The sequence below is a fragment of the Acipenser ruthenus genome, chromosome 1 (assembly GCF_902713425.1).
Source record: "Acipenser ruthenus chromosome 1, fAciRut3.2 maternal haplotype, whole genome shotgun sequence".
In the NCBI taxonomy this organism is placed as follows: domain Eukaryota; kingdom Metazoa; phylum Chordata; class Actinopteri; order Acipenseriformes; family Acipenseridae; genus Acipenser; species Acipenser ruthenus.
In genome coordinates, this window is record NC_081189.1 from 65637520 (window position 1) to 65660342 (window position 22823).

The window sequence follows — 22823 nt, forward strand, 5'->3', positions numbered from 1 at the left end:
TATATATATATATATATAATGACAAGGTCTTTAAACGCCTTGTGCTGTATGCTTTTTTTTCCCTATTTGGTCAAAGAAGCTTGCAAATAAAGGATTGCTTGGCATGGCCTTCAGTTATAGTAGAAAGTTGCGCGAGGTTACGTCACAAACGGGATTTGCACTGCTGAAGTCTCATAAACATAGTGTATGACTTTCGGACATGTTTCTATGCAAAAAAAACCTGAGAGAGAGTGACGACTTTCTAAGCTGCATGGAAACCTGGCCACTGCCAACAAAGTTGTGTGATTTCTGATAAAGTAGTATTCATAAATGCTCACATGCATGTATATATTACATGATTGAACATGGTTTTGGGACAGTGTGGCTTTAATAACATTGTTAAATAATAAATAATGCATTTGTTTTTGAGTGAGTTTCTTCGGGGATATGTAAAAGGGTATTTTTAAAGCTTGCCTGATGCTTTGAGCTCTAATTGTGTTTCCAAACAGAGCAGGAACTATACTCATCATATGATGAAATTGTTATTGTCAAATTTTCAACAAAAAAACAACCCAACTGTTTAGGAAATGTTCTCTCTTTGTCTCTTTAGTTGCCAATGAATGTGAATGTTACATGTATTTCCTAAGCAGACCAGTCTACGCCTGAAGATACTGGAAACTGTAGTGAATATTTTCGGCACGGTCTCTTTGCCAAGTGTTTAAAAGAGTTCTGACAATCAGATCATTCTGTGAGCAGGAAGCATAAAAAAATGGCATTCTTGTCTTTTATAGTCCAGTAGCACCCACGCAGATGAATATGAGATGAAATAAACAATCTTTTTTGAGGAAATGTGAAAGATTATTTCATCCTCCAACCCCAGCCATGCTGTGAAGCCAGCATGTAAACCCTTACAGTCCAAAGCCAGTCGTTTTTTTGGCATCTGTGTCACATAAACAAGGGTTTGTACAGCATCTCTCTGAATGAAGGTATTGTTTTTGAGTCTTCAGATGAGTGACTGGTATTTCCTTGGTTTCTATTATTGTACACTGCTGTGCAAAAGCCTTAGACATGCTGCAATTTTCTGCTCTGATGCATTATGGGCATCAACAGTTTACTCAAAGCCTCCACTAGTGTTTTCTACTATTATAACAACCTTGCATACAGAAGGAAAAACATTAAGTGAAATAGCTTGCATCACTTGATTTTTAAGGTGTGGTTTCCGAAGCATAATCAAAAAGTACAGAGAAACATCATCTGTAATTGACAAACCCAGGACTAGAAGACCCCAAAAGCTGTCTAACAAGGATGAGCAATACTTGAAGATAATATCCTTAAGGAATAGAAAGAAGACAAGCGTTGAATTGACAACAGAACTGGCAGAAGGCACAGGTGTTGTTGACCATCAAATCAACAGTATGAATGTCACTCTTGAAATCAGGACTTAAAGGATGTGTTGCAGTAAGAATACATCTGTTAAGAAAGGGGAACAAGACTAAAAGGCTAAAATATGCACAAGAACACGGAAATTGGACTATGGAACAATGGTCAAAGGTGCTTTAGACTGTTAATGGATGGACAACGACACCTGTGCCTTCTACCAGTTCTGTTGTCAATTCAACACTTGTCTTCTTTCTATTCCTTAAGGATATTATCTTCATGTATTGCTCATCCTTGTTAGACAGCTTTTGGGGTCTTCCAGTCCTGGGTTTGTCAATTACAGATGATGTTTCTCTGTACTTGATGATTATGCTTCGGAAACCACACCTTAAAAATCAAGTGATGCAAGCTATTTCACTTAATGTTTTTCCTTCTTTATGCAAGTCAAGGTTGTTATAATAGTAGAAAACACTAGTGGAGGCTTTGACTAAATTGTTGATGCTCATCAGAGTAGAAAAATGCAACATGTCTAAGACTTTTGCACAGCAGTGTACATTATGATTCCTCTAAGGTATTGAGCAGTCCGGAGATGACATTAATGTTCCAGGAGATAATAATGAACTGTGCCCAAGCACAGGGTTTGTCAGTTTCTAATTGTGCATAATTATAACTTCTGTACAATTCAGTACTCTGTGGTGTAGAAGGGGCATATAGAGTTCTAAATCTTTTAAATGTAGATTCACAATGAGCTCTGACTAAATCTGTATTTGAAGACTTAAGAGTAGTATTGCTGTATACATATGGACTTACATTGTACTGTGTAAATATAGATTAATGGAGACTGTATACTGATTTGTTCACTCCTCCCTATTTGCGGTTGCAATTCAGCAATGAGGATGGTGTTCACAGTAATACATGTCATGATTAAAATACCCTAGAGATTACATTTAGTAACCTTTTGAACAACTACAATCATCTTCCAACATCAAACAATCCTACTACAATATCAAACTATGTATCCAAAAATGTATCTTTAGATTTGAAATGTAATAAAGGACCACAAAAAATAATAGTTCCTGCAACATAACAAAGCTGCTTGGCTGAAAGAATCCTCCCAGCTTTTAAGGCCTTCCATATTCTGTGTCCTGTTTCTTTAAAGATTTCTATAGATGCTGCTCCACTGGTTGCTAAGTAACTTAAACGTCTAATGACATCCCTGACATTCAACATCACAATCTATTAATTAACACTTCAGGGCTGTACTGCTGAGACTGAACTTCAGCAGTATAACTGTTTTTCAAAACAACAGTGCCAGTGTCTTTTAGAATGTCTAAATTGAGCTACAATGTCAGTGTGTGGCATAATAAGTGCCTCTAACTTCCATCTCTAGATGTGATAATGTAATAATAAGATAATATATTTAATTGCTAGATATTATTGATAAAGGTGGATGCTGCACATGATTGTCTTATATCGAAATACTACACTGGGCAAACTAGTATTGTGTTTTGGTGTGTTCTAAATCTGACATTTTTCTCATGGGACATTTGGACCAGAGACAAACTTTTAAATGGAAAATACTTTTTCACTTCACATTCCTCGTTTAGTGTAGTGGGGACTGAAGCATTAAACCAAAATTCAAAACAAAATCTGATCAAGAATATTTCAACTTGGATACCATTTCCTAAGCATTTTCAAAATGCATAATTTAATTTATTGGCTTCAAGGACCTTAAATGCAGTACAGACAAGCGAACCTGCCTCGGATTAAAAATGTGAAGCTGTATTCTGTATTCATGTGTATTTGTTTTACTTTTCATGCATATTCAGCCCTGTTCTATGTTTCTATGACAGCATCTGCCCCTTAGTCAGTTCTGAGGAAATTAAAATTCCAGTGAAAACCTGCGTTTTCAAGAGATGCTGATAAGATCATTGATATGCTGTTTATATTTTTGATGGTCACAGCATTACAGAAGTTGCAGGATACAATTGTTAATCAGACTTATTAACTATTTGGGTATATACCATTCATACACTTGCATGTGATGAACCTGTCTATCTGTTGTTGAAAATGTACTGTTTATGATCACTATATATAAAGTAAATTGCTCTGAAGGGATACATTACACTATTTCTCAACAATTGCATGCAAGCTGAGATGGAGATCTCCAGCATCTGTTCTTTTTCTAGCACAGTGCGCCAGAGAGCTTTTAGGAATTTAATGGGCTGTACTCGGTAGGGGCATTGTGTATTATCAAAGGGACTGGATTTTTAAAATGAATTTGTTGATTGACCGTTAAACTACCATATTTTATACCAGTGTTGTTATTATTATTATTATTATTATTATTTATTTCTTAGCAGACACCCTTATCCAGGGCGACTTACAATTGTTACAAGATATCACATTATTTTTACATACAATTACCCATTTATACAGTTGGGTTTTTACTGAAGCAATTTAGGTAAAGTACCTCGCTCAAGGGTACAGCAGCAGTGTCCCATACCAGGGATTGAACCCATGACCCTCCGGTCAAGAGTCCAGAGCCCTAACCACTACGCCACACTGCTGCCCAGTGTTGCAAGTATTCCAATCAATCAATGCCATTTTTCTGAAATATTTCTATCAAGCTGCAGAGTTCAGCGGGCTCAGTTGTTGCACATGCAAGTGATCAATGCACAATCAAATATATTTAATCTGCAGTTCAGTTCTACAGACCCATATAGTTTATAAAAATATTGTGAAAACTTTTAGAAGTGTCTGTGCCCCAGTGCACACCCTAACATCAAAGGATTTAACATTTAATTATCTGGAACTGACTTGCATCAAAGTTCAAAGGAATTAACAGTTTGAAAAGTTAGCTTCACTTTCTGTAGTTTAAAACGTGATACAGCGCTACATCGTTTGAAACGACACCCTCTGGTGTCCAGCCAGGGTATCTTTTTACAGTTCTAAATGAACTCGCGCCACCTGGTGGTTCTTCGAGCGATTTTTCACAAATGTAGTTAACCTGGGATATTTTCTGTGGTATTTGAATGATTATTGTATATCCTTTCTAAAGACACAACTAAGCTGCATTCTAACTAAATTATAACACATTTGTTTCATGAACAATTACATTTTCTTACCCCTTCCTAACTGGTAATAAACAAATATATATCATGTAAATGTCTTGTCTTTTTTTTTTTTTTTTTAATAAATTTAGTCGTCGCCAATTATTTTTACCCCGGTTTTCACCCCAATTTAGCATGCCCAATTATTATCTGTATCCCCGGCTCACCGCTCGCAACCCCCCCGCCAACTCAGGAAACGGAGGCTGAAACACGCGTCCTCCGAAACGTGCTCCTTCCAAGCCGTCATTTTTCGCACTGCAGATCCACAGCAATGCTACCAGACCTATAGTGCCGGAGGACAACACAGATCTGGCGGCTCCGCTGCAGAGCCACAGGCGCCCTATCGGCCACAGGGGTCGCTGATGCGCGGTGAGCCGTGGATTCCCCTGCCGACCTAAGCCCTCCCTACCCGGGCAGCGCTGAGCCAATTTTGCGCCGCCCCCTAGGAACTCTCGGTCACGGTCAGCTGTGACATAGCCTGGATTCGAACCAGCGATCTCCAGGCTATAGGGCACATCCTGCGAGGACCGCCTTTACTGGATGCGCCACTCGGGAGCCCCGTAAATGTCTTGTCTTGATCATGACATTAAAGTGTTAATGTCAGGAGAGAATCGATTTTCATGCCACACGTAAAGCTGGCCAATATTTCTGCATTTAACACAAAAAAAGAAAACACTTAACGTGACAAAGGGGTTAGTAAACTGTACCCTAGTGACTATGTGAAGACCCTCCTCACGGTGGAAAGAAAAAAAACAAAAAAAACACTTTCTTTTTAGGAAGAAGTCTTTGATGGCCCTGGCGGAAAGGTTGTCCCCACTCCGGACATACTAGAAATGGACTAATGAGCGGAGGATATTTCAGATGATGAAAAGCAAATATAATCTTCAACTGCTGATGAGGTCCAGCGCCCCATATTATTTTGATTAGGTGCTGGTTGATATTTGCTTTTGCTGCTGATGTGGCTGCCCCTGTTCTGAATGAATGAGGAATGTTGAATTGTGGGGGAAGACCTGCTCTGGACACCAAAGTGGAGACATGTGGAGAAAACCAATGACTTGATACAATGGACCGGCTTGAATTGATAAACAAAGGTTCAGAGGATGAAATAGCCTTGCGTTCTGCGATGTACTTTAGTATGGAAGTGTAGGGGCACAGAGGAGAGTTGATTTTTGAAAGCTGACTACGTTGTCCTTGCCACAGCTGATCTGTTTTTGAAATCCGAAGGAATAGGATGAAATTGGAATCTTGAATGAGGTTCAGGTCACTGCAGCAGATACCTAGAGTAGGGAAGCTGGACATAGAAGGAAATGTATATTCGGAGCATCTCAAAAAAACCTCAAAATGCTGTTAGGCATATGGTTTCCATAGTTAAATTGTCAAATAGTAATCAAGTTGGCGAGAATGTCTATAGAGATAGGCAGGTGATGGAGCCGGAGAGCACTTTGAAATTCCTCGCAAGAGGCGACAAACAACTGGGATTGATAGTATAGTTGGAGAAGCGATAGACATCAAGCAAAATTGGTGTTGAATTCCTGACAAGTAGGATTTGATAGTAACTGGTGCCAGATGTAGAGTCCTTTGCATGAACTATGAAAGCCATGATCCAATTCTGGTTAAATAGAGTAGAATTAATCCTGCTTTTGGAACAGAAAATCAATAGGTGTTCCAGCCGGTGAAGTAAGAGGGATGATGGAAGTTGCAAATGCTGCAGCCATGAAGCTTGTGCTGTATTGAGTAGTCCGCTGATCGTTAGGTTCAGTTGAAAATTAGCTGGCTGAACTGGGGTGTCACTGCTGGAGTTGGCAGAGCTGTAGGGACCAGACTAAAATCTGTAAATCTGGAAATGGAAAAGAGCGACAGCTGCATTTTTATAAATGCCCGGTAGATGGCGTGCTTGAATTAGAAAATAATTTGATACTGAAATCCATATTAACCGCCGGAGTAATTGCATAATAACAAGTGAACTGGAACAGACTTCATAGATAATATGAACTGTAGATTTGTTTTCGCACAAGAAAAGTATTCATTTATTTGATCAAAGATTACCCCATATATGTGCTGCGGCGACTGTTCGGTATATTTTCAAAAGAGCTGTGGATTTTAGATGCAATGATAGGTTTTCGATTTCTAGTGACCAAGTAGAAGAAAACCATTGATTGTCAAAAAAACCTCCAAATCTCTTAAATGAAGCGTTTGTAAATAAAGCCAGATCGTGCGGTGCTGAAATGAAATCATCATATAATTTAGACAGGCCGATCCAATGCTGAATGAGAGATGATCACATTTTAATGTCTTTTCTAGCTTCTGATCAAATAAGTGTTTTGTTTTTTTTGCTGTTGATGAAAGAGCAAGTAAATCGACATATAAAATGTCCGACCTTGGGGGAAAATGCGAATTACAAATTGAAATGGTCCAGCAAAGAGAGCGGTGCGTGTTTCTTGATCTGAAAGTTTTGAATAGGGAAACGAATATAGTCGAGTTTAGATACAGGGGGCTTGCTAAAACATTCAGTGCCAGTATGATTCCTAGAAATTGCAGTGGCTAAACAGATTGTTTCCATCACTAGATCGTGAGTGATTAAAGTATTTGAGAACAGTAAAAATGGCAAACAAGGAGAGGTAGATGAATGTCTCTTAAAGATCCCACGCAGGCGAAGACAAACAGCTGGAATGGAGTATAGTGTTGAAGGAACGGATATCACATAATACTGATGTTGGATTCTGGACAAGTAGGCTTTGATAGTGAAAGAGTCCTTGGTATGAACAATAAAAAGTGATAATCCAATCTTGATTGAAAGGGGTTGAAGAAATCCATTATAGTTCAGAAAATGTTGAGAAAAGTACTCCAGCCGGTGGTGTAGGATGATCTGGTTGAAGGGTGAGAGTAGATGCCATGTATCCTGGGCTGAATCCAGGAGATTACAAAGGAGAGATTTAGTTGAAATAGATGATTTGATTGCAGAGCTTCCAGTTTCTGGAAAAGGGTAGTTTTGTCTTTCTGGATACTCAAACTCAACCATAGTGAAAATGTGCATTGCACTATCAACAACACAGCGCTGTGTCTACCTTTATAACAAAAAAGGTTGTGCCAGCATTATCTGCAGTCTACAATATGACAGTGGTCGGCAAATCACGGCCCACAAGCCAAATCCGGACCGCGGACGTGTATCAAGGGCAGAGCTAGAGCGGAACTTCATTGTAATATTGCCGGAAGGGGGCTGTCATGGGGGATTCCCCATATGATCTTCATATATAGTAGCGGCGGGGCAAACACAACGAACTGTATACTGTACACATAATGTTTCCTGTGTTGTCCGCTGATGTGAGTGGGTGTGTGAGTCTGTTTCGCCGGCTAATCTCTCTCCCTAGCAGCCTGCATGCATGTCAGCTCTGCATGTGTGTATGAATGGGAGTGGATATCGATGGACCAATGGGTGATGAGAGGGCGGAGTCAGCGTCCATAAAAGGGCATGCTGCGTGCCAATTGAGGGAATTGAGTAGAGCAGGGAATATGAAAGCAAGAGAGAGAGAGAGAGAAGCCCTTTGAATAAAACAGTGCGAAAACAATTTGATAAAAATAATAAAGCAGTTTTACTGCTTTCGCTGCACCCTGTTGTCTGTCTCTTCATTGACCGTCAGAACCCCCGTATATAGCCGGCCGTTACAATATATTTCTTGCCACTAAGCAGAAAATGAAGTGTTTCGCAATATTGATTCCAAAGTGCTTGCTGATTGTGGGATAAACAATACATTTGTATATCAGGTTTTGCATACAACGACATATTGTATTATATTTAAATCTCGCTATGGTACTGGAACCCTCATACACAGGAATGCACAAAAACATAAAGAAGTAAATTCAAAAGTAGCACAACATTTATATTTTAAATGCTTCATTGTGTTACATTTATGCCTCGCTAGGGTATTGGAATCCTCATACACAGGAACGAAGAATAACATTAAAACAAATTAAAGTAGCCCACATTTTTATTTTAAATTCTTTATTGCATTTTTTTCATTTATGTCTGGCTATGGTATGGAACCCTCATACACAGAAACTCAGAATAATTATTTTATTTATTTATTTATTTATTTATTTATTTAAGTAGCATACATTTGTATTTTAAATGCTTCATTGTGTTATAACAAATTAAATGAGAACAAAAGCACTTTCCTTTTGTGAACACCAGGTGTGCGTGTGACAGACTTGACAGCGATTATAGGCAGTCCTCCAAAAATGTACGTGCCCCTCATTATTTTGTTGAAATACCAAATCACACAATATGTCACTGTGGAAAGGTGGTGGGCAATTCACTGACACAGAGACAAAACTCTAGTTGAAACGCCGCTCCGGCGCACTGATTTATTTTGGCCTGCAGAGGGCCCTGTTGTCTGTGGCCTGAGTACCGGCAACGGCACACAGGACCACAGGAATACCAATACCGTAAACAGTTAAAAGCTGGTGCACTCACAGGTGCTCAAAATAATAATGAAAACAAAAGGTGAAATGAAAAGGGAAAATAAAACTACAAAACAAAAGTGCTGCTTTACGCAGTGCCCCCACTGCTGCTAAGCCGGTCAGTATGGGCCTCCGACCTACGCTCAGCTATTTTCTATACACTGGGGTGGCCAGAGTTCCCGGTATAACTACACATGTCCCCTCAGGTATGTAATTATTTCTTTTACTTTTTAGTTTATTTTAAGGCAGACTGTCTCACTCAGCCGTGCTTGCCTGGTCTTTGTTTACACTGGCGTCTCTCGCCAGCGTCACTGGGTATCCTCTCTCCGGCCACCCGAATGCATAACCAAGCGCAGTACTTATGGGCCGAGCAATCCCCCAAGGCCCGCCAACCATTGTATTATCTTGTATGAGCTTGTAGTATTATTATTATTATTATTATTATTATTATTATTATTATTATTATTATTATTATTATTATTATCTCTAATTTAGCCAGATATTCAGAAGCAGAAGGAAAGACCTACTGTGAGGCCCCTGATGACAGAAATCTAAAATTAATTTAAACTCCAGCATATTGAAATCACGATCCAGGTTGCAGGCCAGATTTTAATTTTGTGTATGATCACTATACAAAAATATTTGGGCATTACATGTTTAAATGGTACAATGCTAAGCAAATTTGATTGCTTGGGCAAATGTGACCATTTAAAAAGGTAAGAAATGCTTATATTTCATTTTTGTAAGTATGATAATACTACAGGCAGCAAGAAGCAATGTCAGAGATTTCACAAAAGCATACTGTACCGTTGCTGTTCTAGGTGCTGAAATTTACCTGCTCAGTTGTGCCTAACTAACCTGTTGGTTTAAATCCAGCCCCCTAGTACAGTAACTTAATACAGTGCATTTTTAGATATGCTTTAGGTAAAAAAACAAAATACAAAAATATACAATTGTGGAGTTAAGATTCATAGATAGATAGATATTAAACTGATAACCATTGATTGATAGGTAGCTGTACCCATTGTTTAAAAGTGCTCTAAATATAAAGCTGCATTAATGGGGTATGTATACATTAATTAATACTGCTACTTAATAAAATACCTAATTATTTACATTAAATTGGATTATATGATCCCAATAATTCCATAATTGTGTAATTCCTACAATGTGTTATGAATACTTGTACAGTATAGTTGTCTGTACTAGTTGAAATACATAGTAGTCATGAACACTGTCATTGCCTGAGTAAAAGCAATAAGGATCATTATCAAAAATAATGTATTGTTTAATCTCAAACTTGAACATCCTTAATACAACAAACACGTTAAAATACACCAAGAGGTTTGTATCTGGTCTACTTTCAGAATGCTTAAAATTATCAAAACTTTTAATAACGTAATAACTGCATTAAACATTACATGTAGGCTTACCTTAAATTATGTTTTCTATGATTATTATTTATTACTCCTGAGTCACTGTCGTCGCTGTCACTTATTATCAGTTCATTACGCTCAAGCTCCTCCTCATCTTCCTCAGCTTCAATAGCAATGACAGAAACCCGGCGTTTAATAGAGGCCCAGCTTCTATTTACAATATTTGCCAGCAGACCCAGAGTGTATTTGAGACCTGGCAATTATTTGGAGTTTTATGGTATACATGGTTGATTTGCCATTGCTGTTAAGTATTTTATATCTCTGTAGAGACATGAATATATATATATATATATGATTTTTTAAAAAAAAATTAAAGGCAGACATTATTGTGTATACAGCCGTAGTGATTCATGTTACAAAATACTGCAGAAAATGACACATTTTGATTATGCAACTCCCTAATTCTCATTTTGGACCTCTGTTTTAGTAATTGCTGCCAGTTCACTACACTTATTTACCAGACTTCTATTTGGAATGTCAATGTAAAGTACGAATGAACTGCCTTGACATGTTGTTTTAAACATATAGGTATACCTCGAATAATGATTTGTGTAAATAGAATATAATTTCTCTTAGGATTTCAGACAAGCTTCTGTTTTAGATGCTGCCTTGTGCTAATTAGCTAATTGCATTATGTAAGCAGCTCTAGGGATCATTTTATGAAACCGATGTTTGCGCAAAGAGTAGGAGTCACATGATTTGGGTAGCTGCTGTGCTGTGGATTAGTTCACACATCACTGAATGGAAGTCAGCAGTGCTAAGCAAGGCATGTTTCTGATTTGCAGGTGGTTACTATGGTAACAAACACACTTGTTTTCAAGATGCTTTGGGTGTAAATGAAAAGGAGCTCATGTAATTGTCCCTGCTGTTACTTGAGAATGGCAGAGTTGTAAATGTAGTAAACACATTTTTTTTCATGTGGTTTATTGAAGAAATATAATATTTATAATTCAAGTATTCATTCAAAAGATATTTCTTGGTTCCAGATCCCCATAGATAAATTTTAATATTTGAATGTTTAAAGTGGTCCTTGTATACCTAAAACTGTATATCACACATACACTATGTTCATGTAAAGAGAATTGCCATCTGTGTTTTTCCTGCTACTTGTTTTCAACACTTACTGTAGCCCATTACTTATTTTTATATTTCTCATGTTCTCCAAAATAAAAGCTTAATTATGATTGTAGCATTTTTTTAATTTAAATTTCAAACTTCACAGCAAGAGGTATCCGATTGTATATATTTTAAATTTGCTCACACCTTAAATTTAACAGTAATTATCCTTTCTATGATCTATACTTAGGGACAGAAATACAAAAGAGATGCAAATTATGCAAGGAAAGTTGCACAGATTTTTTTTCTCCTCAATTCTGCCTTAAGAAAAATGTGCCTGCAAGTGAAATTTAGTTTGAGTTGTGAATAATTATGCAAGTGCACCTACAAGCGCGAAACTGAAAAAAATAAGTTTTCCGCAAATAACAATGTTGGGGGGAAAATAATGATTAGCAATTTCCCCACATCTCTTTTGAATTTTACAGATTTTGCGAATAGATATTCCAATGCAAGCACAGTCGCATAAAAGCAGCATACATTCGCAAAATCTTTGAATAGTTGTCCCTTACAATTTAAAATTGCAGTTGCATCCTCACACACAAAATTTGGAGATGACTGTAACAGGGTGATATGCCGAGCTTATCCACACCCACTTGGGAGCATGCACGTATAACAATTTATTTTGGCAGTGTTTACTCGTATTCTTATTTAACATTCATACTTTTACAATAAAACATTCATATTTTATGTTAAACATGTTTCTTCTCATTTATATGTATTTGTTTAACCTGCATGAGTGGCGTCTTTGTTTACAAACACAAATCGTTATACTATATTGTTTACTTGTTATTATCATTGTCATTATTATTCTTTAGTGCTTAAAACTATTACCAGTAAAAACTGAGAATTAGCATTACCCCTTCTATTGGAAGATTACCGAACATATGGCTATAACAAAACCCTTGTTCCACATATATAACTACAGCAACTTTTGGAGTAGTGGTCAGGGCTCTGGACTCTTGACCAGAGGGCAATGCCTTCATGAGCACCGTCTTGCAGTTGAAGGGTTCCGTAGTAGTTAATCCTCTGGCGTAGGGTTGGAACAATAATTGATTATTGTGATATTATATAATGTTTTTGCATCGATTAATTTAATTGCGTGCATTGAAGCAGTAAGTGGTACTGAACTGTCTGCATGAAGCATAAGATGTGCGCACTGTGTAGTTGTTGCAACATGTGCAGAGTAAGGTGAACGTTTGAAGCCAATGGCAATGGCAGCTGCAGAAAACCCCGAACCGGCTGAAAAGATTTTAGAAGAAAAAAAAAAACAGTCCTGTGTGGGAGTTTTTTTTTTTTTTTTTTAGAGACAATACCATGCAAAGGGAATACCACTAATCACTTCACCTATCTAAAGATCATCATCCAGATTCATATTCACATGTTTCTGCGAGACCACAATATGACAGACACAGTAAAATCAAAATCTAAGTAGAGAAGTTCAAACATAACATTAGCTTATGGAACGTAAATCAAAATATAGCAAGGGTCACCCGTTTTATGTGCAAGGATATGCAGCCATAAGTTGATACAGTTGTATGTAATTATTGTTTTTTAACAGTGTGCTGGCTTTTAACTTTAAAGCATGGTTTAATTGTTTTCCTAAATTTTGCACTGACAAAGCAGGAAAATACAAATATGTAGCTCACTGTAAATTATTGTAGAAAAGTGGGCCTTTTGCCTATTTACCATTTTGACAGTTTAACGTACATTAAATGTAATTGCAATTCTCAATGCAAAAAAAAAAAAAAAAACTAGACACGAGTACTACAAATACTGTAGTATTTATTTTATAAATTACATCGAAACTTTAAATTTGTTTTTATCTTCTAGTCACATATCTCAATTAGATCATTATCATAAAGAGAAACACTTAGCTTGCAAGTATCGTTCCATCTGAAATTTAAGGCTGTTCAGTGGATGTGGATAGTGACCCCTCAAGTAATCACCTCTTTTCTCAAAGTGTTCATCAGATTACATTTTTAATCAAAATTTGGAATTTGTGTAAACTGGAAAGCATATTTTTTAAACACTTTTTTTAATGACTATCCTATAGTTTGAAAAGCTACCAAACAAACAAATTTGATTGTATTAGTTTTGCTTTCTTGTAACCAACCATTGTTTCATAACTTTATTCAAAGTGCTTTTCTTTGACAACTGTCTAGTTGTATTTCTTCTAAACTCAACTGTTTCTACAAGTCACTTTCATGTTGCTCAATTATATATGGCTTTAAATATGATCAATTCCAAGAAATGTTACATATTTTATTTATTCAGCCAATAATCATGATTGTCGTGATAATCGTTACAGCCGGTAATCGATAGCTGAAAATGTCATTATCGTCCAACCCTACTGCGGAGTGGACTCTCTCCTGGGTTGTGGTTGCGTGCACGGTTAGATGTTGGATCCATAGCTTCTTCTCCCGGGTTGATACGAGTATGCAAGACAACATGAAACAAAACACAGCAATCTTTCGCTGCACGCCCGTCTGTGTGGCCATGGCCGTGCAGTAGCCTCGAGCTGTAGCGCTGACGTTTTTTTAAACCCTCCGCCTCCCTAGGCACTCCCCCCAGCCAATCCGGCGAGCCTACCTGCTCAATTTTTTCCTTAGCAACAAGTCTTCTGTTGTGCATCCCATCTGCCTCCATAAAGGCTCACATGCACTCGGGTTGGTACAATGGGGAATGCACCATCGTTTCTGTAGTTGGGGATTTAGAAAACTTGTGATTGTCACTTTATTTATGTGGCTCTGTACTGTTAGGGACCAAGTTGCCCCACAAATAATACTACATCTGGGCTACACTGCATTTGCTTGGTTATAGCAGCTATTAGGTATTATGTTTTTTCATTAGGTTTAGGCTATAGTTGGCAGTTCAAAAGAAACGTTTGTTAGATGTAATGTTATTAATTTATTACATATAAACAGCATGTGTTTCTGGACCTGGCAGGTTGATGATGCAGTACAAAATATTAATAAACAGTAGCACTATTACAAGGATTCATGGAGAAAACAAATTAAACTCCCTTCTAACTGTTACGAATAATACAATATTCATAGTGTTGGTTTGAAGTTTGCCTTGCTTTGTATTTTGATCTACTGCAGCTATTTCCACATTAGATGGTTAGGAAGCAGTTGGCCGTTTATTGGATGGAATAAAATTCCAGTGACGCTGAGATGGTCTGTAGGGTTTACTATTCAGAATTAATGCATTTAGGACACAACATCAAAATACTCCAGTTAAACCAGTCTTGCTTTGTAATGATGTCATTGCACATACCTAATGTGTGTAGTGCTCTGGATATTTCTGTCTGCATGACATTTGGAATAATAGTGGAATATGAAATTCCACTTGCATGTTAACAGGTCATTCCGAATACTTATTTGGAAATAAATACTCTTGTGCATGTAAACATACGTAATGTTAAAAGAATACATGAAGCACACTGGAGAGTTTTTGTGGAATGGAGACAATTCTAGCTAGTGTGTTATAGCAGTCTTATAAACTAACAACTACGATAGATAAATAGAGAGATAGATACAAGACCAATTTTATGTGCTCAAACATGGCAACCAACATTCAGAATGCGCATGCAAAAACTGACAGATGGTGCTTTTTGATGATAAATCTTAAAGTTTCTCTCATGGAAGAAAAATTATGATTTTTGTCAGACTACACAAAAAGCATATGTTTTGCAATATGTATTAATATCTGGAATGGAAAGGTACGGAATTCATCAGATGTTCATTGGCTTTGAACTTAGTACATTATTTTGTTTTTAATTTGAAACTGAAAGAATAAATGTACAACCATTTGTGACACGGTAGCGTGACGGCCAAGCAGTTGCTGGCAGGGAGAGAGACTCAGACACAAAAAGCTGCAGTTTAGCACTAATGCGCACATTTATTACAAAGACAGCACAGACAAAAACCACATTAACAAAATAAAAGGCACAAAGACAAATTCAAAAAAGGTCCGGCGACAGGGGACCCAGGCGATTTGGACGGGGCAGCAGGAGCACAGGTCGACAGCCGGGCAGGTGCAGCAGCTGGCAAAGGTGCGAGCCTCGGTGACCACAGAGCAACGTCTGGGCCATCAGGGAAGCTAGGCCCATTAACCAAAGGGCCGGACACAAATGGTGGGTTTGTGGGAGTCCGGATCGAGGGCTCTGACATAGGGGTGGCAGTCGGGGCTGTAGTGGAGGTGGTCTCCTCGCCTCCTCCTTTGGCAGTGGCAATGCTGGCAGTGACAATGCTAGAAGCGGCGCGGGGCCCTCCGGCAGCAGCAATGCTGGCAGCGGTGAAGGGTACTCCAGCTGTGGAAATGCTGGTAGTGGCAATGCTGGCAGCGTCAATGCTGGTGGTGGCAACGATGGCAGCGCTAATGCTGACAGCAGCGCGGGGCCCTCCAGCAGTGGTGGTGGCACTGAGCACTGTGGCATTGGCAATGCTGGCAGTGGTGCGGGGTACTCCTGCAGCGACAATACTGGCAGTTGACCGCGAAGTGCCCCCACTCCCCGCAGGCGGGGTACGAACTCGAGGCCTCAAGAACGCTGAGGTAGGCATCCCAGCTAGCCTCTTGACGTGTAGCTGGAAACGGCTCCCCATTCTTGGGCCCTCGGGCCGGCAGCAGCTCCCTCGCTTGCTTCCGGGACCAGCCACTCCTCCCCTTCTTCCTCTTTGGGGAAGGTGGAAACTCGCCTTCAACCTGAAAGGGGCAACACCTTGTGTAGTGCCCAGGCGAGGCACAGGCGAGACACCGTAATTGTGCTTCCTGGTCAATTTTTCTCTCTTCTTTTTCTCCTTTTTCTTTTTTTTTTTTTTTTAAAAACCTGCAGTTATGCCTCTGACTATCTACAGGGTGCTATCCAACTGTGACAGGGTAGCGTCACAGCCAAGCTGTTACTCGCAGGGAGAGAGGCTCAGAGACACAGAAAGCTGCAGTTTAGCGCTAATGCACACATTTATTACAAAGACAACACAGGCAAAAGACACATTATTATTATTATTATTATTATTATTATTATTATTATTATTATTATTATTATTATTTATTTCTTAGCAGACGCCCTTATCCAGGGTGACTTACAATTATTACAAGATATCACATTATTTTTACATACAATTACATTATTTTTTACACATTATTTTTACATAGAATTACCCATTTATACATTAACAAAATAAAAGGCACAGGGGCCAAAACAAAAGGTCTACAAAAAACTTAAGGACATAACACAGCAACCCATCTTCACCTTCACCAACATTAATTCTCATATTAACACCCATAATCACTCTTTTTGTACACCTGTGACTGGAGCCTAATTAATCGTTCATCACTTATTAAATTTATGGCTCCAGCCACATTCCCCCCCACCCCACCCCCACCCCCACCCCCACCCACACACACACCCACCTTATTGTTTTGCAGTTCAAGTGTAAACTTGATGAGAAGGAAAAAAAAAATATGAGGCAGAGTGGATTAATAGAGATGAATAGTTATGGTAGAGTAGCATTTCCACGTGGCTCCCCCTCTGAGTCAATCAATCAGTTTTCAGAATCACTGGACTGCTGGAACATCTGTGCCACTGTTTAACATGTCACCCCTCCAAGCTGGAAGAAACAATTAGGAGAATGCAGGTTGGCATAGTTGACTTGCTGCCAAATGTTAGGTGACCAATGCACATGCTAATGGCTTTTCTGCATGTGGGAGGTAAAAGTGACTTTGCGTATTGGATGCAAGATAGGTGATCTTTATACTTGATGGGAATGAGCATGGGCATTTAAGTCAGCTGCTCCAGTACCTGGTTACTCTTCTGTTAATTAGGGTATCATCAACCTGACGATGTCTTCAAATTTGGTTCACAGCTGTATTCTGTGTTTCTCTCGTTTTAAGTTCCATTACTAGTGTCCATATCAATATCGTGGATCACACATTTTTCCACATAACAATTTGACTTCCTGATTACAAACCATTCATTAGGAGATGCCATTGCTCTTACAGTATGCCCCCAGGCATGTCTTAGATTGCGTATAGAAATTACAAGAGCAAAGAATGAAATGGTAAACAAAAAACATGTCAGGGTATTAAATGGAGGTACTGTATATAAGTGGTTTACATTAAATTGTTAATGTTTCAACTTGTAACCAACAAATTAGATTTCATGGAGGATATGAATTGTATTTTTTTCAGCATCACACCCCTGTTATGTAGCTGGGCTGTGGAAACTGCTGCCTGCATTTTTGCTAAAGTACTGTAACATAAATCACTCTCAGAGCTTTTGTTTTGTCATGTTTATACCATCACATAACAGAAAACCAACACATTATTCAATTGTATGTGTGCTTATTACACTGAATCCTTATTTTTTAAATTACAAATAACTGGATAAAATGGCTGACTGCTTAACCAGCAAATAAAATGTAAAAGATACAGCTCAGGGAAACACTGTGGAATCCCTTAATGTAGTCATACCTGCCAGGGGTACTGATTGACCTGTTTAATTTGTGTTTATTTCCATTGATTCACAAGCTACACCATGCAGTCTGTAAATAGTTTTTCAGATTTTTCCATTTTATAGCCTTTGCATCTTTGTTAATGGAAAAACAGAAAAAAAACATGGTTTTAGTTCGTAATAATAATAATAATAATAATAATAATAATAATAATAATAATAATAATAATAATAATAATAATAATAAAAGGTTTTCAGGTTGTGAGAATCAGTTAATGCAGCATAAAGAGCCTACAGGCTGTCAGGTTTTTCCATTTGAAGAAATAGGGGGATATTGCTTGGTAGTCTGCCTCTGTTGCAAAGGGACACCCCTCCATCTGTTCTCGGTGAAAAGGGCTGTTTTTAATGCTAAGATAAATTTCACCACAAACCTCAAATTCATTTTGTAAACACTGTGCCAATTACAAAATAAAAGCTGCATGAAGCATTTCACTTGTCCCTTGCATATTGCCTAATTTTACCCCCAAATTCAGTAGGCTAAATACAGTGGCTTACAATGGACAGCATTGAGAAGAAAAATTGATAATCTTCACGGACGAGTAATTTGAATGAAATTACAGTTGACAAGCAATCTCAAAGCAAACTAGGGAGTGAGGGAGTCTGTAAGCTAAGCTCTGAGGGCTTGCCTAAGCCACTGCTGTTGGAGCTTCCAGGGTTTTAAATATTTTACTGAGGGCTTTGTTGAATTTTGTGTAGCAGCTTCAAGTCAAGACAAGCAACAATGGAAGAGAATATGGAAGAAGGGCAGACACAAAAAGGTATTGTGAAAAATCTGATGTGTTTTTTTTTTTTTTTTTTTTACTTAGAAGCATATTTTGTTTATCTTTTTTGTGTGTGTATGTTGCATTTTGTAAAATGACATTTGATTGACTTGATCCTGCTACCTGTAGAAGATTATAACATTAAAATTGATAAAATGAAATAGATTGTGCATGCTATTTTTTGCATTTATTATGTTTGCCCATGCAAATATTCCCTCAACAGTTTTATATTTAAGCACAATGATGTGCAGAGTGAGTTGCTTTTCAGTAGTCTGCATGGATGGTCCGTGAGAATTGTCTTTGTTTGCCTTCATTTATTTCTCATGCTTTCACGCTTGTCTGGACGGGTCAAAGGAGTCTCAAGTACAGTGAAGTGGGGAGTGCTTCTCCCTGGATATTTCTAAGCAGTGGCTTTGGAATGAAACTGCAATGAGTCTGTATTTGCAATCTGGTTGAAGTTAAATTTGACATTTACTTTGATATTGTTTTTGCTTACTGGAAATGTAGTCTTTTAAATTAATTTCAGACCATGATTTGTTTTTTAAAAGACAAATATTTACATGGAGTACTAACTGCCTCTGAATTTTGGAAAGATCTGGTGGTGGAATACAAAGAGTTTAATATTTTTACAGTATATGCAACGCTTTTGCATCTGTAAATACAGATCACTGCTTTTTATGATGTTGGCTATGTTTTTAAGTATTCAATAAATATCCAGTAACAATAATTCACCCAGCATTTGAATTACATTGATTAAAATGAGTCATGTTGAATGTTAATCACAAGGCTTAAGACTCCCATCTCCTATTCCCTTTGTGTCAGGCCACATACTTTGTTTTTCATTGATCTCACTCTTGAATAACACTTAAAGCAACAACAAATATCACTATTAATTCTGTATTATTTTGTGTAAAATCTAACATTTAATTAGCTGTACTTCTAGAATATTTATTCACGCATCATTCTGTTTTTCTTGCTTGCAAAACTCTAGGGTGAAAGTATATGTGAATATAGGAATCTTCACCATCACTAGGGACATGTTGAGTTATAATTATTGTGTAATCAACCATTCTCTACTGTTCTTTAAGTACATATTACACTTGCTCATTAGAACTGGCCCACTTATGTAAAATAGGGTCTTTAAGCACACAGTATTTTCTTCATCCTGCTCTGTGCTCCTGTCTGGCGGGATGGTCTACTCAGCAGAGTTCATGTGGTAAAACAAATTATTTTAATAGTGACAATTATTCTTTGGGTTTTATTTCCTGTTTTTTTTTCTGTTGTTTATTTAGTGGTCTGTTGGGCAACAAATGGTAGTTGTACATAGAAAACATTAAGCTTCACTCCACCTACAATATGTATACCTGTTACTCTCATTACAATAACCATCAATATAAATGTACATTAGGTCTGGTTCTAGCCCAGACAGACACCATCAAGAACAACTAAAATGTTGCACCAATAAATAGAGCATCAGCTTTTCTCAATGAGATTTTAATGTACTCCGAAGTATGCACATTTAAATGCATTGAATATCATAAATGCAACTCAGATGAAATGATAACATGTCCTATTTATTTGTTTTGACAATTCATGATGACATGCTTGATTGACCAAAAAAAAAAATAGGCTGAAGAAGAAAATTGAATTAATAAAATTGAGCTTTTGGGAAAAAAAAAAAAAAACAAAAAACTGTACCCCAGGTTATAATTTCTAAATAAAACCACAAAATACATATTTTCTGAGGACTACAAAAATTGTGAATGGATGAAAAACGCCAGCAATAGTGTATGTTATTATCAGGAGGGAAAATGTTTGTAGTGGGGTGTATTGACTGTAATGATCGTGAGTAGTTATTTAAAAGAAAACACAATATTAAACCAGTATTAAACCAGTGCCTTTGGGGTTTTTCTCCCAAGACAGGGTTTGCTGTCACATCAGTTGATGCTATCAAATCTAATAAAACATCAATCTTTAACAGATGGTAGAGTGCTTGAGATTAATTTTCTTCTTTAGTGGTCTTAAGTGGATCAACAGACTGATGGAGTCATTGTAGAGGCCATTCCAGGGACCGGTCTAAACAAAGAGATCATCAGGGAGTCTGAATTTCAAATGCTAATCGTGATAACACTATATATATTTTTTACATGAGTAGTTAAATACTAACTGAACAAGTTCAATATATTTGTTAAATGGTTTCAAAAAGCCTGAAATTAAAAGCCTAAGTGAAACTTTCTTTGCATTATGAAAAAGTTATGATTCTATACTGTAGTTTAGGATACTAAATATATCAACTTTTCTTCAATCTGGCATGAAAAAGGTTTTGATCTGTTTTTAGCATTTGCTTTTCTTTAATATCATGTTGCTGCAGAATAGATTTCACAATGGCGGCACAGAACACCCTTTATTTTCTTGCAACCCATAACTGCCTTTAACTGTAACAATGTGATATGGACATTCCTAGGCGGGTCCGATTTAGCTTTGCACAATATGATCCATAAACTTAGCAGTCAATCAAGTCTTTGTCTGTGATTTTAGATGTTCACAATATTAAACTGTACATACAGTTTTTCTACAACATAGCATATATTTAAGCACACGTTTTGAGACAGGAATAATTAGCTCTTTGGGTACTAGCTGAAGCTGTGTTTGAGAATTGAATCAGATCAATAAACATTGATATTTTTCATTAATTTCAGATTGTAGCCCAATTTCGGAACATAGACATCAAAAATTCCCCCATCCGACCAATCTCTAAATTTAGTGTCTATTATAATGAAATGTCATATACAAACTCTGCTGGAAACCAAAACTACCTGTGAATAGTCACGTCCATTCAAATTTAAGAGAAGGCCGATCAGGATACTTTTTAGAACCTGCACATAGTGTGTTTAGGTGGCCATTTTACACATTTCCCTTTATAACACAAAATTAACAGTGCATTTGTAGAATATTCAGCTGAATATGTGGTGAAATTGATTGCAGTGGTATTTAATTAGCAACAGAACAACAAAAGCATCAACACAAAAAACAAATAATATTAGGGTAATAATGTAGCGTAAAGAATCTCATATTCTACAGTTCTCTTTGTACATTCAAAGTCTGTATACAAAAAATGATTTAGGCTATGGAAACCCGAGAAAGATTCTTATACACCTTTTTCTTACCTTTTTTTCTGGAAGGAAAAAAACATTTCTGAAACGAATAAGAAACAACTTGAAGACTACTAACAGGGACATTGTAGGTTTCTATAGGGATTTACCTATTTGCCATGTGGAATGGTGACCTTCTGGTTGTGATGAGAAATGCTAATATTATAATTTAATAGTAGTTTAATTAACCATTACCATTCTTCTTTGTTGTTGACTTGATAATTTCCATTACATTACTTAGTTTCTTGAAACTGGTTTGACTTTTTTTTTTTTTAATCTGCCTCCACCATAATAATATAAGAGGATAAAATGGTAAAGCCAGGTTGCAATTATTCTGTAACATCAGAAAACACCTAAGCCCTCCCCCCCCCCCCAGGCAGCACTCGGCCAATTGTGTGCCGCCCCCTGGGAGCTCCCATCCTCAGTCGGCAGTGGAATAGCCTGGACTTGAACCGGCGACGTCCAGGCTATAGGGTGCATCCTGCACTCCACGCGGAGCACCTTAACCGGATGCGCCACTCGGAAACAACAGCACACAAACATCACAGCAACACAGCAAATTTCCAACCCCGCCCCCAAATAGTGGGCATATTATGGTGCACACTCATTTTATTGTGCCACACTATTGTAATCCGAATGAATATGTGATTTGTATGGTAATGTATTTAAATGAGGCACCCCGCTCTGAATAATGAGATGAGATTCATTCAAACCGTATTTACTTAAGGGCAATAATTGTATTGTGCACACTAAAGCGAGCGGTAATTAGTTTGTTTGGACTCCAGGCTTTAACCACTGATAGGCGCGCTATTTAAACCTTTTTCTGGCCTGAAAACTAGTGATGTGCAGTTCGATTCTTTTAACTGAGTCGATTCGTTTGATTCATTAAGTTTAATGAATCAATTCAACAAATCTGTTTG

At 37.6% G+C, this 22823-nt stretch overlaps 1 protein-coding gene across 2 annotated transcripts in view; it reads left to right on the forward strand.

Annotated features, from left to right (window-relative positions):
- LOC117421395 (neuronal membrane glycoprotein M6-a) overlaps positions 1–22823 on the forward strand; it is a 90203-nt gene that overhangs the window by 16979 nt on the left and 50401 nt on the right. The window contains exon 1 of one of the 2 annotated variants that reach the window (XM_034035764.3): positions 18309–18748. The exons of the other annotated variant lie outside the window; for it this stretch is intronic. Coding sequence (XP_033891655.1) covers positions 18712–18748 — 37 coding nt within the window. The 5' untranslated portion in view covers positions 18309–18711. Of the gene's footprint in view, positions 1–18308; positions 18749–22823 lie in introns of those variants that run through there. 2 annotated transcript variants of the gene reach the window in all.